The 18,482-nt window shown below is 40.1% G+C and overlaps 1 protein-coding gene across 12 annotated transcripts in view; it reads left to right on the top strand.

Annotated features, from left to right (window-relative positions):
* Positions 1 to 18,482, top strand: part of LOC138758187 (annexin A3-like) — a 127,565-nt gene that overhangs the window by 88,453 nt on the left and 20,630 nt on the right. For all 12 annotated transcript variants that reach the window (XM_069926755.1, XM_069926760.1, XM_069926757.1 and 9 more), the window contains 3 exons: positions 1,866 to 1,959; positions 2,047 to 2,142; positions 9,521 to 9,579. In XM_069926755.1, the coding sequence (XP_069782856.1) occupies positions 1,866 to 1,959; positions 2,047 to 2,142; positions 9,521 to 9,579 (249 nt within the window). The remainder of the gene's footprint in view (positions 1 to 1,865; positions 1,960 to 2,046; positions 2,143 to 9,520; positions 9,580 to 18,482) is intronic.

The raw sequence follows: 18,482 nt of genomic DNA, 5'->3' as shown, positions 1-18,482 counted from the left end.
ACTGATTCCTTCTGATCTGCCACTTCAGTGTATGGCTGAAGAATCTTGCCCCATCAAGGTTTTCCAGATGATAACCCCTTTTTTTTTCAGGTCACCACAGAGTTCCTTTTTGTTTCCCTTATTTCAAGTGAAACATTATGCAGCCAGTCCTCTCCTCTTGTATGGACCACAAGGGATTTGACCAGGCTGAACTAAGAACTCACAACCCGTATTCAAAATAGGGGTTTTCCACAAGCTCTCTCCAGCTTGTCCTTTTCCAGTCCCACCTGCTACTGTAGAACTGAATCTTCTCTCTTTCTCTCTCTCTCTCTCTCTCTCTCTCTCTCTTTCTCTCTCTCTCTCTCTCTCGCTCTCGCTCTCGCTCTCTCTCTCTCTCTCTCTCTCTCTCTCTCTCTCTCTCTCTCACTCAGAGAAAACCACATGACCCTCTTAGAACAGCCAACTGCACTCAGACAGACTGCGGCAGCAGACCTAATCTTCTGAGTTTGTTCATCTGTTGTTTTCAAACACAATGATCCATTACTCCACAGCATGTCAAATTAACACCTTCTTGTGAAGTCCTTACAGACATTCTTCAAAATCTTTTGCAAAGGCTCCTGGAGCCTGGACTGTATGTCTTGAGCAGAGCTGTGGCATTTTAAATGAGATCTGTTTTGAAGTATTTGTATGTGAGCTACACTTTAAAAAAATCTGCCACAATTTATCTCCTTTAAAACATATCTATATACAAATATATGTGACCAGCAGATTCACCTGCCCAGCATTTTTAGTTTTACAACCATAAATTCCAATTTGTAGAATCTGCTTGTAAAAACCATCCACCATCTGCAATCCAGGGCTTCACTTGACCCTGATTGAGAGGCTAAACGGGTACTACACCAGTGGTTCTCAACCTTTTTCTTTCCATTCACACATGACTTCAAGTAATCCCCATGCCATCGGTGCTCTGCGATTAAGGTGGCATGTGGGTGGAAAGAAAAAGTTTGAAAACCACCGTTTTAATCGTACCTCATTGACTTGTGATGTGCACGGGGTTCTTAACTCCAAAGGAAATGGTCCAAGGACAATTTTTCTCAAGCCAAATATTTCAGTAACAATTGGGTCTAGAGCAGTGATTCTCAGCCTTCCCTTCCCACCCACATCCCACCTTAAGCAATCCCTTACTCATCGCAGAGCACCGATGGCAGGGGGAATACTTAAAGTGGGATGTGAGTGTAAAGAAAAAGGTGGAGAGCTATTGTACTACACCTTGTCCAAGGGTGACCTGTGGGCTATCGGACGGAAGGAGGGCCTTCTACCTCCTTTGGCTGAGCATTTGGGCAGCACTGACTTAAAAATGCACCGATAGAATGGCTATGCTGAAATTCTAAATATTCTGATGTTTTCAACTATGATACAGCAACATTTTAAAAGCTGTTACACAAACTCAAGGAAGCAATGTTTAAAATGTTCTTCATCTTCCTTTCCTAATGATATTCAGATCTTTGAAATTGCTTCATTTTGTATTTTGCTGGCAAACAGTGTTATTGTCTCTGGAGTGTTTATTAGACAACAAATGCACGTTGATTTCTATAATTAATAATTTAATAGTGAAATCAGGATTTGAGAAATCATCTCCGTCAAACCTGCTTATTCCCTTGATCATTATGAAGTTAAAAGCAAGCGGACTCTTTTCTTTTTAAGCCATAAGTTATATTTCTGTGGCTCCCTCAAAAAAAAAATCTGAATGAGAAAGAAGCAACCAGTTCATGAGGTCTGTTCCTTCAAGCTTATTGTATACTAGGCTTGGTCTATAACACCATTTTTTTTCTACAACACCACTGTAGCTGAAGCCATTCCTTCAACCATTCTAATTTACACTCCAGGCACTTTTCAAAGCTGGTGAGAAGAGATTGGGAACAGATGAAGTTAAATTTATAGAGGTCTTATGCTTAAGGAGCCCTTCGCAGCTACAAATGAGTAAGAGAACCATTTCACGCTCTTTTTATTCACCGCCAAAATTCAAATCAAGAGAATGAATATGTTTGCGATTTTCTTTTGTGTTAGCTTTTGATGAATATAAAGTCATTTCCAACAAGGCCATAGAAGACAGCATTAAACGTGAAATGTCTGGAGATCTGAAGAAACTGATGTTGACAGTGGGTGAGTGAAATTGAATGTTGCACAAGGATCGATATTGAGCATGCAAATATTACATCAAATATATCAGATTACTAAATTCTAAATTTTAATTTAAAAAAAAATTTTTGAATTTAGACATACAGGACAGTAACAGGTCATTTCAGCCCACAATTCCGTGCCGCGGAATTACACCCAATTAACCTACACCCCTGGTATGTTTCAAATGGTGGGAGGAAACCGGAGCCTCCGGGAAAACCCACACAGACACGGGGAGAACGTACAAACCCCTTACAGACAGTGTGGGATTCGAACCCCGGTCCTGATCGCTGAAGCTGTAACAGAGTTGTGCTAACCGCTACGCTAACGTGGCCACACACATGCACTGAATTCTCATCCCTTTCCCTTGACCCTCCTTCTGAAGGTGAACCTGTGCTTTTTTTTTTGTAGTAACTTTGTGATAAAATTACTGTCATTGGTGTAAAACACGAAAGTCTGCAGACACCGTGTTTGAAGTAAAAACACAATGCTGGAGAAACTCAGCTGGTCCTTTATAGAGCGAAGATAGGGATACAAAACCAATGTTTTTGGCTTCGTCAAGTGGACCCAACCCTGAAACATGGGCTACCCTTTATTCCCTGTGGATGCTGCAGAGCCTGCTGAATTTCTTCAGCCCATTTGTGGATCACCTTGCCACAAACAATTGAGTGCACATTTCCCTGAGTTTATTCCTTGTAGCAATGTTGGAAGTACGATGCATGTCACATTTTCATGTAGCGGCGAAGATGAAGGCTCGTGAAAGCAATTGGAACTGAAATTTTAAGACAACTTAGTTGGAAAAGAGAGAATTCTGGGAAATTTCTCTCTGGCCCACAAAGCACATCCTGTGCTCTAGTCCAAAGCGACGTTTATCAAATGGGGTCAAACGGCTTCTGTGGAAACCTGCAGAAAATCCCCACGCATCAAAGATTTTGTTTAGGGGTGATAAAATCACATGAAGAGACTTGCTTATATATAAAATCATTAGCTATTCTGATAAAATAAGAATTTAATTGAAGACCTTGGGACCAATTCCAGAAAATCTGTGAGAACTGGTTTTAAAGAGAAATGAATTATGCGAAATTGCACTTCATTTACAGCTCAGTAAAGTGCCATTCAGATCAAGATGTAATAAAAATCCCAGACTCTCTTCATTTTACACAATGCTGGATTTTGCTGAGGGGGGAAAAATTGCATCAGTTCTGTGCAGAACGGTCAGCACTTTGTAATGAAGTCTGACACTTCTGTACAGGGTTTCGTAAACTGGAAAGTCCTGATCTTTCCAACAGCTCACTGTGGGCAATTTCCCAGGAAATTCCCAACTGGAAGTTCTGGTGGTTGAACTTATATTACAATTGAGAGGAAAGGATTTCAGAATAAAAGTATATTTATATTTTTTTCTTAATTGTGTTTACTCAATGTGTTTAATTATGAATTTTAATTTATTATATTAAATTTCAATTTAGACATACAGCACAGTAAAAGGCCATTTCGGCCCATGAGTCCGTGCCACCCAATTTACACCCGATTGAAACATCTGGTGGGAGGAAACCGGAGCCCCTGGGGAAAACCCCGTAGGCATGGGAAGAACATAAAAACTCCTTACAGACAGTGCGGGGTTCGAACCCTTTTCCCAATCGGTGGTGCCAACTCTGCTCCCCCAAAACTGTATTTGTATCTTCCAGTGTTTGTTAATATCCTTTTTAAATTGAGTTTTTTAAATTTAAAAACTTTTTTTTAATGGTTTTTGAAAGATTGTGAATGTCATAAACATTCTTTAAGAACTTTGACTCCTGGTTCTGATTGGGGATGTGGCTGAATAAACTCAACCCATTTGTGGTCTGGGCTTGTTCAAACTCTGCCATGTGATCCCATGACAGAGCAGTTTTCAGGGACCAAGTTCTTGCTGGGGTGGTCTACAGAAGCTACCTATAATTCTTACAAGAAATGGGAACAGTGAGTGCTGTTCTGCTCTGTACTGCTCCCAGAATATTTTTAGGCTGGAATCTAGTTGCATAGTCCCTTCTCCGCTGTTGGAGAAATAGAACCAGGGCTCCCAATCATTTATAATCAAACTCATGCGCCCTTTGCTGTAAAAAGGTTATTATTATTGATAAGGTAAAACCACACCGAAATGCTGAAGGAACTCAGCCGGTCTTTTCAGCGTGTATAGGAGACAAAGATCTGTTGCTGACATTTTGGGCCTGAGCCCTTCTTCATGGAATAAGCAGAATAAGCCAGAAGCAGGAAATCTCAAAGAGTCTCAGAATCCAGACAATGCTGGATGGGCGAGGAATCCAGACCAACAAAAGGTGTTAATTGGATATAATAAGGGACGAGGTAAGAATTGATCATGGTTGTGCAAAAGGAGACATAATGGAGGGACAGAGATAGGGAAAGATGACGGGGAAGAGGGGGTAGGGAGAGTGTGGTTTATAATGATATTAATGCCATCTGGTTGGAAGCTGTCCAGTTGGAAGATGAGGTGGTGTTCCTCCAATTTGCGAGTGGTCTCAGTCTGGCAGTGCATGAGACCATGGACAGACATGTCAGCAAGGGAATGGGATGGAGAATTCAAATTGTGCTGCCTCATGTACCCATGATGAGCTCGTTGACTTCATCCACTTTGCTGCCAACTTCCACCCGACCTCAAATTCACTCGGTCCATCTCTAGCAACACTCTCCCTTTTCTCAATCTCTGTCCCCATCTCAGGTGACAAACTGTCAACAGACATTTTCTACAAACCACCAACTCCCACAGCTACCTCGACTACACCCCTTTCAACCCTGTCCCCATAAGGATTCCATTCTCTCAATTCCTTCACATCCATTCCATCTATATCCAGGGTGAGGTCTTCCATGCCAAATCATCAGAGATGTCCTCCTTCTTCAAACAATGTGGCTTTCCCTCTACCACCATCAACTCGGCACACTGCATAACTTCCATTACCGTCACATCTGCCCTGGCCCCCTCCGCCCCCATGTGCAACAAGGACAGGATATAACCATAACCATTTAACCACTTACAGCACAGAACAGGCCAGTTCGGCCCTACTAGTCCATGCCGTAACAAATCCCCACCCTCCTAGTCCCACTGACCAGCACCCGGTCCATACCCCTCCAGTCCTCTCCTCTCCATGTAACGATCCAGTCTTTCCTTAAATGTAACCAATGATCCCGCCTCAACCACGTCTGCTGGAAGCTCATTCCGCATCCCTACCATCCTTTACGTAAAGAAATTCCCCTTATAATTTTCCCCCTTCAATCTTAAACCATGCCCTCTAGTTTGAATCTCCCCCACTCTTAATTGAAAAAGCCTATCCACATTTACTCTGTCTGTCCCTTTTAAAATCTTAAACACCTCTATCAAGTCCCCCCTCAATCTTCTACGCTCCAGAGAAAAAAGCCCCAGTCTGCACAACCTTTCCCTGTAACTCAAACCTCGAAATCCTGTGAACATTCTCGTGAACCTTCTCTGCACTCTTTCTATTTTGCTTATATCTTTCCTATAATTTGGTGACCAAAACTGTACACAGTACTCCAAATTTGGCCTCACCAATGCCTTGTACAATTTCATCATAACCTCCCTACTCTTGAATTCAATACTCCAATTTATGAAGGCCTACTTTCCAAATGCCTTCTTCACCACACCATCTACCTGAGTATCAGCCTTGAGGGTACTATTTACCACAACTCCTAAAACCCTTTGTTGCTCTGCACATCTCAATAGCCTACCATTTAATGCATATGACCTATTTAGATTTGCCTTTCCAAAATGTAACACCTCACACTTATCTGTATTAAATTCCATCAGCCATTTCTCAGCCCATACCTCCAGCCTTCCTAAATCACCTTTTAATCTATGGTAATCTTCCTCACTGTTCACAACACCACCAATCTTTGTATCATCCGCAAACTTGCTTATCCAATTCTCCACCCCTACTTCCAGATCGTTAATATATATAACAAATAATAGTGGACCCAGGACCCATCCCTGAGGAACTCCACTAGTCACCAGCCTCCAATTGGACAAACAATTTTCTACCACTAATCTCTGACACCTCCCATCCAACCATTGCTGAATTTATTTCACTACCTCCTTATTTATACCTAATGCCTCCACCTTTTTTCCTAACCTCCTGTGGGGAACTTTGTCAAAAGCTTTACTAAAGTCTAAATAGACAACATCCACAGTTTTCCCTTCATCAACCTTTTTTGTAACCCCCTCGAAAAACTCAATCAGGTTTGTCAAGCATGATCTACCCCTGACAAAACCATCCTGATTACCCCCTATCAATCCCTGTACCTCCAAATATTTGTAAATACCATCCCTCAGAACACTTTCCATCAACTTGCCCACCACAGATGTCAGACTCACGGGCCTATAATTCCCAGGTTTATATTTGGACCCTTTCTTAAACAGCAGAACCACATGCGCAACCCTCCAATCCTTTGGCACTACCCCCATGGCCAGTGACATCCTAAATATCTCTGTTAACGGCCCCACTATCTGTCCACAAGCCTCCCTGAGTGTCCTAGGGAATATTTTGTCCGGTCCTGGAGATTTATCCACCTTTATCTTTTTCAACACAGCCACCACTACCTCCTCGGTTATCCTTATATGCTTCATGACCTACCCACTATTTTTCTTTACTTCAACTGGTTCAATATTTTTTTCCCTAGTGAATACCGAGGCAAAGAAATCATTCAAAATTTCCCCCATTTCCTCTGACTTCTCACTCAGCCTACCCTCGCTATCTACAAGGGGTCCAATTTTATCCCTCACTAATCTTTTACTTTTAATGTACCTATAGAAACCTTTGGATTTATTTTTACTCTGTCTGCCAAAGCCTCTTTGTGCCTTTTTTTGGCCTTTCTAATTTCTTTCTCAAGATTCCTTGTATTCCTCCTTCAAATTCTCAGCTCCCTGCTCTTTATACCTCTTGTACACCTCCCTTTTTCTGCTAACCAAATTTCCAATATTCCTCGAAAACCAGGCCTCCCTACGACTTCCAACCTTTCCTTTGTTCCGCACTGGGACATATCTACTCTGTACCCTCAAAATTTCTTTTTTGAATATCCTCCATTTTTCATTTACATCCTTACCTGAAAATATCCTGTCCCACTCAATACTCCCCAAATCCCTTCTTATTCCTTCGAAATTTGCTCTTCTCCAATCCAGAACCTCAACTTTAGGCCCCTCCAACATTAATGTCCGATACCTGACCTAGCTCATTCCCTAACAGGAGATCCAGTATTAGACCGTCCCGAGTCGATTCTTCTAATTGATTTAGAAAACAATCTTGAACACATTTAACGAACTCTAACCCATCCAGCCCTCTAACTGTATGGGTATCCCAATCAATGTGAGGGAAGTTAAAATCTCCCATGATCACTACCTTATGACTTTTCTTGCCCTCACCTACCACCCCACCATCCAACGCATCCTCCTCTGCCATTTCCGCCGCCTGCTATATGAACCCACCACTGGACGCATATTGCCCTCTCCTCCGCTTTCCACAGGAACAGCTCCCTCCATGACTCCCTTGTACATTCCTCCTTCCCCATCAATCATCCTCTTGTGGCCTAACCCTGTGACCACAGGAGATGCTCCACTTTTGCCCACACCTCCTCCTTCACCACCATTCGGGACACCAAACAGTCCTTCCAAGTGAAGCAACATTTCACTTATGAATCTGCAGGGGTCTTCCACTGCATCTGGTTCTCCTGTTGTGGTCTCCTCTACATCAGAGAAACTACACACAAACTGGGAGATCGCTTTGTTGAGCATCTCTGCTCTGTCTGCTTCAATAACGTGGCCACCCATTTCAATTCTCCATCCCATTCCCTTTCTGACATGTCTGTCCATGGTCTCATGCACTGCCAGACTGAAACTACCCGCAAATTGGAGGAAACACAGCTCATCTTCTGACTGGGCACCCTCCAACTGGATGGCATTAATATTGACTTTTCTGGCTTTTATTAAACCCCCACCCTCACCCCTACCACCACTTTCTTCCCCCATCGCCTTTTCCTATCTCTGTCTCTCCATTCTTTCTCCTTTCACACAAATGTGATAAATTCTTACTTTGTCCCTTATCGTATCCAATTACACACCTTTGGTTGGTCCGGATTCATCCCCCATCCAGCATTGTCTGAATTCTGAGGCTTTCTGAGATTTCCTACTTCTGCCTTATTCCTTGAAGAAGGGCTCAGGCCAGAAATGTCGGCAATAGATCTTTGTCTCCTATAGACACTGAAAAGACCGGCTGATTTCCTCCAGCATTTCGGTCTGTTTACTACAATCACAGCATCTGCAGACTTTCGTGTTTCACACATTATTGATGAGGTGTTTACCTTGACATAAAAAATATGCTGAGGAATAATTTGACAACATTGTGAGAAATCATATTGATAGGAGAGAAAGCTGTCATTCAAAGGCTTGATAAAAGATCAAACCAATCAGGAATTCTGAAACAAATGGGTGCATTTTTGTCAACAAGAGAAAAAGTTGAGCAGTAACCTAACAGAGGTCTTTAAGTCAAAAAAAGGAAATGTTTCCAACATAGGGGAGGGGCAAGGTTGTATCCAAGGTTAAGATCATACATACAAGAGAAGAATTTAGGATTCAAAGAAGAATTAAGGAGAAAGGAGAACGTTCTTTCCGAGAGGCTTTTTTGAAAAGGCAAGCAGCTTCTACAGGCAACAATTGAGGTGAATAATGTAGAATCAGTGGTTCTCAATCTTTTTCTTTCCACTCACATCCCATTTTGAGTCATTCCTATGCCATTGGTGCTCTGTAATTAGTAAGGGATTGCTTAAGGTGGTCTGTGGGTGAGAAGGGAAGGCTGAGAATCACTGCTCTAGACCCAATTGTTACTGAAATATTTTGCTTGAGAAAAATTGTCCTTGGCCCATTTCCTTTGGAGTTCCGAAACCGTGCACATAACGAGTCAATGAGGTATGATTAAAACAGTGGTTTTCAAACTTTTTCTTCCCACCTTAAGCAATCCCTTACTAATCACCCAGCACCTAGGACTTAGGGAATACTTAAAGTGGTATGTATGTGAGTGGAAAGAAAAAGGTTGAGAATCACTGAGTAGATCTTTCTGAGAGGAAGCTAAATACTTTCAAGAGAAAGTATTGTTGCAGATAATCTCCTGGAGAGAAACCTTTGCAATCAGGTTTAACTCACCATGTGAAGTTTGTGATGTATTTTTTTTCTTGAATGTCTCACCATAGATGAATTCCCTGCTTTATTTGTTCTTGGCTTCCCTGAAGGGTGGAGGGAGAAGAGTGTTGCAAAACTAGCAGAGCTTTGGTGTTCCATTGAATTATTATTTCTGTTTTACCTTTGCTGCAGTCCAGTGCTCAAAGTCTACACCTGCCTATTTTGCTGGAAGGATCCACAAAAGTGTAAAGGTAGGTTGGATCTGCAGAGAGAATTCTTCAACACCTTAATCATCATTACTGAACTTTTCAATTCAGATTTCTTCCATTCACCCACTGTACATTGAGTTTCCTCAGCGAGATTGTTTAACGTAACCAAATAAGGTGTTAAAATCTAGAAAATGAGAACTGAATTTTAATGTTCAGTATCTGCATAGCTTTGATAAAATATTTTCAAGGACTACACCAAATTTGCTGTTACTTTTTCCAAGATGTGTGTTATGTTGCTAGGATGAATGTGATGTCAGGAGACTAGGTGGGGATTAGTGAGTTTATCAGTTGATAAGTAATCAATGATAAATTTGGTGCTCAGTGGCAACTCATGGTGAACATTTGGAATTATTAGTATTCAGTGGCTACATCCTGTATTCTAATCCACCACATACTGATATGGTGTAAACCTTACCTTCCTCCACTAATTTCTGTGAGGTTTTCCCAAGCACCTTTTTAAAATTATTTATTTTTCAGCATTTGGGCATCACGGACATCCCAGCATTTATTGTCTGCCCCTAAGAGCCCCAGAGGAGGTGTTCATGAGCCCCTTTCTTGAATTGCTGCTGTCCTTCAAGTACGGGTACCCCCACCATGTGGTTGGGAAGGGAGCACTGACATTTAGATCTGGCAATGCCCAGCGATGGGTTTTCAAATCAGGCTGGCATGTAACCTGGAGGGGCATCTGCAAGCAGTAATGCCTTTGGTTTGGGAAGTGCTATCCAGGTGAGTAGCGATGTAGCATTTGCTGCAGCCACTGAATGCTAGCAGTGGGCGATACGAACTTTTAGGGTGGCAGTCATGGAGACTGCTTTGTCTTAGATGGTGCTGAATTCCATATGTGTTGTTGGAGCTGCACAATGCAATTCGAGAGTAATCCTGATTGAAAGGTACTGAAAAGCCTTCAGAGTGCCCATAGGTGATTCACTCACGGCAGGATTCCAAGCCTAGTTATACCAGATCTCCTGGATTTCTGCCAATCTACCATTAAAATGGTGCCAGGAGATTGGAAGAGCTTTCTAAAGAAATGTTACTTCTCTGTTTAGCTTGTGAGGGTCTCATTGAATTGTAGGCTTGCAGTAACGGGAACTAAGCTTGATTACAAACCACAGGAAAGTTTGAGAGGGAAATGGAACTTTTACACGGGTACATTTGTGATGCTTGTGGCTCTCTCATTCTACTTATTATGGATTGGTGTTTGAGCAGTGGAAGACTCCACTGGCTGCTGATGCTCGACATCAGGTCAACTGGAAGCATTAGCAAACCACGTGGTCGGAGACTTGACCTATGACCCCCAGAACTTTGTGTATGTTTAATCATGTGCAACAAGCTTACATGGAACATTACAGCATAGTATAGGCCCTTCAACCCTTGATGTTGTGCTGACCCATATATTCATTCTTTTAAAGGAAAGATACTAAACCCTCCCTATCCCAAAACCCTCTATTTTTCTTTCATCCATGTGTCTAAGAGACTCTTGAATGCCCAAAACGTTTCAGCCTCTACCAGCATCCCCAGCAAGGCATTCCAGGTACTCACAGCCCTGTGTAAAATATCCTCCCCTGATGTCTCCCCTAAACATTATACATTTGTCCACTGGTGTTTGCTGATCCTGCCCTGGGTAGCAGGTGCTGGCTGTCCACCCTATCTATGCCTCTCATACTCTTATAGACCTCTATCAAGTCTCCTCTCATCCTTCTACGCTCCAAAGAGAAAAGTCCCAGCTCTGCAAACCTTGTCTCATTAGACTTGTTTCCAAATCCAGCCAACATCCTGGTAAATCTCCTCTGCACCCTCTCCTCTTTTTTTTTAAACTTTATTTAAAGATTTTATCACAGGAATAAAAAGAAAAATTACATTTAAAGAAAAGATATAAAATAAAATAATATAATTACAATACAATATTAATAACCTAACTTAATTCAACCTAACCCCCCCTACATATACAAGAACTAAAAAATCTATATATAAAAAAAAAACACCCTTCCCCTCCCCCAAAATAAAGAGTGAAGAATTAGTAAAATTAACAATATTATGCATTAAAAAAAAAGCACACAAAGAAAAAAAAATATGACAAATAAAAATAATTTAAATAAAAGATTTATCAGATCTAAAATATCACATCTAGGAACATACTTAAATCAAACTTAATTGCATATACTTAACAAATGGAGTCCACTTCAACTTATAAAAAGACATCTTATCTTGAATTGAAAAAGATATCCTTTCCATAATTAAACAAGACTTCATTTCTAAATACCACCTATCCAAAGTTAATATATTTCTATCTTTCCAAGTAGACACTATACATTTCTTGGCCACTGCTAAAGCTAAATAGATAAAAGAAATCTGATAATCATTTAATCCTAAATCAATTAATGATTGCATATTCCCTAATAAAAATATATCAGGATCTAATACAACACAAATATTATATAATCTATTCTTCTTTGGCTTGGCTTCACGGACGAAGATTTATGGAGGGGGTAAAAAGTCCACGTCAGCTGCAGGCTCGTTTGTGGCTGACAAGTCCGATGCGGGATAGGCAGACACGATTGCAGCGGTTGCAAGGGAAAATTGGTTGGTTGGGGTTGGGTGTTGGGTTTTTCCTCCTTTGCCTTTTGTCAGTGAGGTGGGCTCTGCGGTCTTCTTCAAAGGAGGTTGCTGCCCGCCAAACTGTGAGGCGCCAAGATGCACGGTTTGAGGCGTTATCAGCCCACTGGCGGTGGTCAATGTGGCAGGCACCAAGAGATTTCTTTAGGCAGTCCTTGTACCTTTTCTTTGGTGCACCTCTGTCACGGTGGCCAGTGGAGAGCTCGCCATATAACACGATCTTGGGAAGGCGATGGTCCTCCATTCTGGAGACGTGACCCATCCAGCGCAGCTGGATCTTCAGCAGCGTGGACTCGATGCTGTCGACCTCTGCCATCTCGAGTACTTCGACGTTAGGGGTGTAAGCGCTCCAATGGATGTTGAGGATGGAGCGGAGACAACGCTGGTGGAAGCGTTCTAGGAGCCGTAGGTGGTGCCGGTAGAGGACCCATGATTCGGAGCCGAACAGGAGTGTGGGTATTAAATCTATTAAATATAGATTAAATACCTTTCCAAAACTGTTGCAATCGGTCACAGGACCAGACAGTATGTAAAAAAGTACTAGCTGTCTGGTCACAACGAAAACAAAAGTCTGACTTAATAAGACCAATTTTAAAAAAATTTTCTGGTGTTAAATATAATTGATGTATAAAATTATAATTAATCATCGCTAATCTTGCATTAATCAATTTCCGAATACTGTTTTGACAAATTTCCATCCAAGCTTCTTCAGCTATTGTATAACCTAAATCTTTTTCCCATTTCAACTTATCTTTATCCCAATCTTTCTTAATTTCATTTTCTTGTAAAATACAATACAAATCAGATATATACCCCTTTTATGGTATTGAAAGTACATATTTCTCAAAACTAGTTTTGGGCAATAAAGTCATTTGCCGACCACATGTCTGTTTTACAAATGATCTTAACTGATAATACACAAATACAGAATTTCCACTAATACCAAATTTCTTTTGTAATTCCTCAAAAGAACAAAAATGTCCTTCAAAAAAACAATCAGATAAGTTTTTTATTCCTTTCCTTTCCCATTGTTTCAAAGTGATATTGGAGACCGTAAAAGGAACAAGTTGATTATTATATAATGACAATCGCCCAGACCATTTATTTTTAAGCCCCATTTTATCAAGTTTACTCGTCCATAGATTCAATAAATGTTTCAATATTGGTACATCATAAGTTCGTAACAAATTTTTATTCCATCGAAACAAAAATTCATGTGGAGATTTTTCTAAAATAACTGCCAGTTCTATCTTTGCCCAACTGGGCGGATCATCCATATTCATTAATGCACTAAGAAATTTAAATTGAGCTGCCTGATAATAATTTTGAAAATTAGGTAATCTCAAACCTCCAAATTGAAAGTCCCACATCAACTTTTTCATTGCTACCCTCGGAAATTTTCCCTTCCATAAAAATTCTCTAACTGCTTTATATAAATCCTTAAAAAAACTTTTTTTTTAAAAATAAGGAATTGATTGAAATAAATATTGCATCCGAGGAAAAATATTCATTTTTATAGTATTAATCCTTCCCAATAAACCTAAAGGTAAGTCCTTCCACCTAATCAAATCTAGTTTAATCTTTTTTATTAAAGGAAGGTAATTAATTGAATATAGATCTTGATATTCCGTATTGACATTAATTCCCAAATATTTAATTTGTTTTGTCCACTTCAATTTCATAATATTTTTATAAATCGAATAATCATCTTTACAAATTGACAAAATTTCACTTTTAGCCCAATTTACCTTATAACCAGATAATTGACCATAATTTTCTAAAGATTCTTGAATTGCTGGTAAAGAAATATCAGGGTCTACCAGGTATAATAAAACATCATCTGCAAATAAATTAATCTTGTATTCCTCATTCAAAACTCTCATACCTTTAACATTTTCATTTTGATGTATTAACTGTGCCAAAGGTTCAATAACTATAGCAAATAAAGCAGGTGACAATGGACATCCTTGTCTAGTAGACCTTGTAAAATCAAAAGATTCTGAAATCTGTCCATTAGTAGCAACTCTAGCCTTCGGACTATTATATAAAGCCTTTATCAATCCAATAAACGAAGAACCAAAACAAAATTTCTCAAGTACTTTAAATAAAAACTTCCATTCCACTCTATCAAAAGCCTTTTCTGCATCTAATGAGACCACTATTGGATAATTCATTTGAGATTTAAATTTATTTATCAAAGTAATTAGTCGCAAAATATTATCAGACACATATCTGTTTTTTATAAATCCTGTTTGATCTTTATGTATTATTTTAGGTAAATATTGAGCCAATCTATTAGCCATAACTTTAGCTACAATTTTATAATCTACATTTAACAACGATATTGGTCAATAAGAAGAAACCTGTAAAGGATCTTTATCTTTTTTTGATATAACCGTAATTATTGCATTAGAACAAGATTCAGGTAATTGAAAAATTTTATAAATTTGCTGTATTACATTCTTATAAATATAAGATATATCAAACTAAAAAGTTTTATAAAATTCTATAGAGAACCCATCTTCACCGGGTGCCTTTCCATTTGGCATATCTCTTATAGCCAATTCAATTTCATTCTCTGTAAAAGATTTATCCAACTCTTGACTATCTTCTTGATTCAACTGTAGCAAATTAATATTTTTAAAAAAAGAATCTATTGCATCTTCACTTACATCCTTACACTCAGATGTATATAATTTTTTATAAAAATTACAAAATTCCTCATTAATTTCTTTTTATCTAAAAGTAATACCCAATTTTTTTCTAATTGCTGGTATAATCCTAGATAATTGTTCTTTTTTTAACTGCCATGATAAAACTTTATGAGCTTTCTCACCCCATTCATAAAACTTATGTTTAGTTCGATTCATTAAACATTCAAATCGATATGTTTGTAATTCATTATAACATAACATAAACATAACATAACATAACAATTACAGCACGGAAACAGGCCATTAGGCCCTTCTAGTCCGCACCGAACCAAACACCCTTTTCTAGTCCCACCTCCCTGCACAATGCCCATAACCCTCCATCTTCTTCTCATCCATATACCTGTCCAACCTTTTCTTAAATAATACAATTGACTCCGCCGCCACTATTTCTCCCGGAAGATCATTCCACACGGCTACCACTCTCTGAGTAAAGAAGTTCCCCCTCATGTTACCTCTAAACCTCTGCCCCTTAATTCTTAACTCATGTCCTCTTGTTTTAATCTTTCCTCCTCTTAACGGAAATAGTCTATCCACATCCATTCTGTCTATCCCTTTCATAATCTTAAATACTTCTATCAAATCCCCTCTCAACCTTCTACGCTCCAAAGAATAAAGACCCAATCTGTCCAATCTCTCCCCATACTCCAGATGCCTAAACCCAGGCAACATTCTGGTAAACCTCCTCTGCACCCTCTCCACCCTGTTTATATCCTTCCTATAATTAGGCGACCAGAACTGCACACAGTTCAAATTATACTTTAATTTTACTTTAATTATACTTTAATTTTAAATTAGTTAACTGGTTCTTTTGCATTTCAGTAGCATTTTTTTGAAATTCTTTTTCACTAACAGTTATCTTTTTCTCTAAATCTTCAATCTCTCTAATTCTCTCTTTCTTTACTTTAGATGCATAGCTAATAATTTGACCTCGTAAAAAAGCTTTCATTCGTCCCATAAAACAAAATGATTAGAAACAGAGTTAACATTATTACTAATAAAATCCTCAATTTGTTTTATTAAATAACTAATAAATTCTGGTTTTTGTAATAACATAATGTTAAATCTCCATCTTGGGGTTCTCTGAACATCTTCTCTGCACCCTCTCCATAGCTTCCACATCCTTCCTATAATGAGGTGACCAGAACTGAACACAATACTCTAAGTGTGGTCTCACCAAAGATTTGTAGAGTTGCAACATGGCCTCTCTACTCCTGAACTCAATCCCCCATTAATGAATCCCAGCATCACAAAGGCCTTCTTAACTATCCTATCAACCTGTGTGGCAACCTTGAGGGATGCACTCTTAAGTATCCGACCATTAACCCTGTACTCAGCCTTCTGGTTTGTCCTTCCAAAATGCACCACCTCACACCTATTCGGATTAAAATCCATTTGCCACTTCTCTGCCCAACTCTGCATCCTGTCTATATCCTCTTGTAACCTTCAACAATCTTTAGCTCCATCCACAACCCCTCCAACCTTCATATCATCTGAAAACTCACTGACTCATCCTTCCGCCTCTTCGTCCAGGTCATTTATAAAAATCACAAAGAGCAGGGGTCCCAGAGCAGATACCTGTGGCACTCCACTAGTCACTGACCTCCAAGCAGAATACTTTCCTTCCACTACTACTCTCTGCTTTCTTCCTCCAAGCCAATTTTTTTATCTCTACAGCCAAGGTTCCCCTGATCCCATGCCTCATGACTTTCTGGTTGAGTTTCTCGTGGGGGACCTTGTCAAATGCCTCACTAAAATCCATGTAGACCACATCTACCACCCTATCCTCATCAATTTATTTAATTACCTCCTCAAAATTAGGCTTGTGAGGCACAACCTTTCCTTTACAAATCCAGGCTGACTATCCCTGAGTAGTCTGTACTTCTCCAAATGCTCATAGATCTTATCCTTAAGAATCCTTTTCAGAAGTTTGCACACCACTGATGTAGGATTCATCCTGGTCTGTAATTCCCAGGATTCTCCCTATTACCTTTTTTTTTAAATAAGGGGACAACATTTGCCATTCTCCCATCCTCCAGCACCTCCCCTGTGGCCAAAGAGGATTCAAAGATCATAGCTACGGCCCCAGTTATGTCTTCTCTCACTTCCCACAGCAGCCTGGGGTATATCGCATCTGGCCAAGGGGACTTATCAATCTTGATGTTTTTAAGAAGAGCCAACACTTCCACTTCCTTAATCTCCACATTGTCCAGCACACAGGCCTGCTCATTTTCGACCTCACCATGATCAAGGTCCTTTTATCTTGTGGACTGCCCTAACTACTGCCTCCATTACCTATTCCTAATTAAAGAAACTTACCAGCTGTACCTCACTGAGAGCAAGCTCTTCCTCAGCCTCTGCTTGCCATAGCCTTGTGAGCCAAAACTTCAAAGCTCCACTTCTATACTGTCCCACTCTCTCACTGGTCACTCCTCTTTAGCTACCCCTCCTTTTATTTGTCCCTGCCAATTATCTCAATTGCTCACTCCCACAAATCAACACTCTTCACTCATTATAACCATATAACCACTTACAGCACAGAACAGGCCAGTTCGGCCCTACTAGTCCATGCCGTAGCAAATCCCCACCCTCCTAGTCCCACTGACCAGCACCCAGTCCATACCCCTCTAGTCCCCTCCTATCCATGTAACGATCCAGTCTTTCCTTAAATGTAACCAATGATCCCGCCTCGACCACGTCTGCCGGAAGCTCATTCCACATCCCCACCACCCTCTGCGTAAAGAAATTTCCCCTCATGTTCCCCTTATAATTTTCCCCCTTCAATCTTAAACCATGTCCTCTAGTTTGAATCTCCCCCTTTCTTATTGAAAAAGCCTATCCACATTTACTCTGTCTGTCCCTTTTAAAATCTTAAACATCTCTATCAAGTCCCCTCTCAATCTTCTACGCTCCAGAGAAAAAATCCCCAGTCTGCACAACCTTTCCCTGTAACTCAGACCCTGAAATCCTGTCAACATTCTCGTGAACCTTCTCTGCACTCTCTCTATTTTGTTTATATCTTTCCTATAATTTGGTGACCAAAACTGTACACAGTACTCCAAATTTGGCCTCACCAATGGCTTGTACAATTTCATCATAACCTCCCTACTCTTGAATTCAGTACTCCGATTTATGAAGGCCAACATTCCAAATGCCTTCTTCACCACACCATCTACCTGAGTATCAGCCTTGAGGGTACTATTTACCATAACTCCTAAATCCCTTTGTTGCTCTGCACTCCTCAATTGCCTACCATTCAATGTATATGACCTATTTAAATTTGCCTTTCCAAAATGCAGCACCTCACATTTCTCTGTATTAAATTCCATCAGCCATTTCTCAGCCCACACCTCCAGCCTTCCTAAATCACCTTTTAATCTACGGTAATCTACCTCACTGTCCACAACACCACCAATCTTTGTGTCATCCGCAAACTTGCTTATCCAATTCTCTACCCCTACATCCAGATCGTTAATATATATAACAAATAATAGTGGACCCAGGACCGAACCCTGAGGAACTCCACTAGTCACCGGCCTCCAATTGGACAAACAATTGTCT

Source organism: Narcine bancroftii, chromosome 3, assembly GCF_036971445.1.
Source record: "Narcine bancroftii isolate sNarBan1 chromosome 3, sNarBan1.hap1, whole genome shotgun sequence".
NCBI classification, from domain to species: Eukaryota; Metazoa; Chordata; class Chondrichthyes; order Torpediniformes; family Narcinidae; genus Narcine; species Narcine bancroftii.
This window is presented reverse-complemented; position numbering and strand designations above follow the sequence as displayed.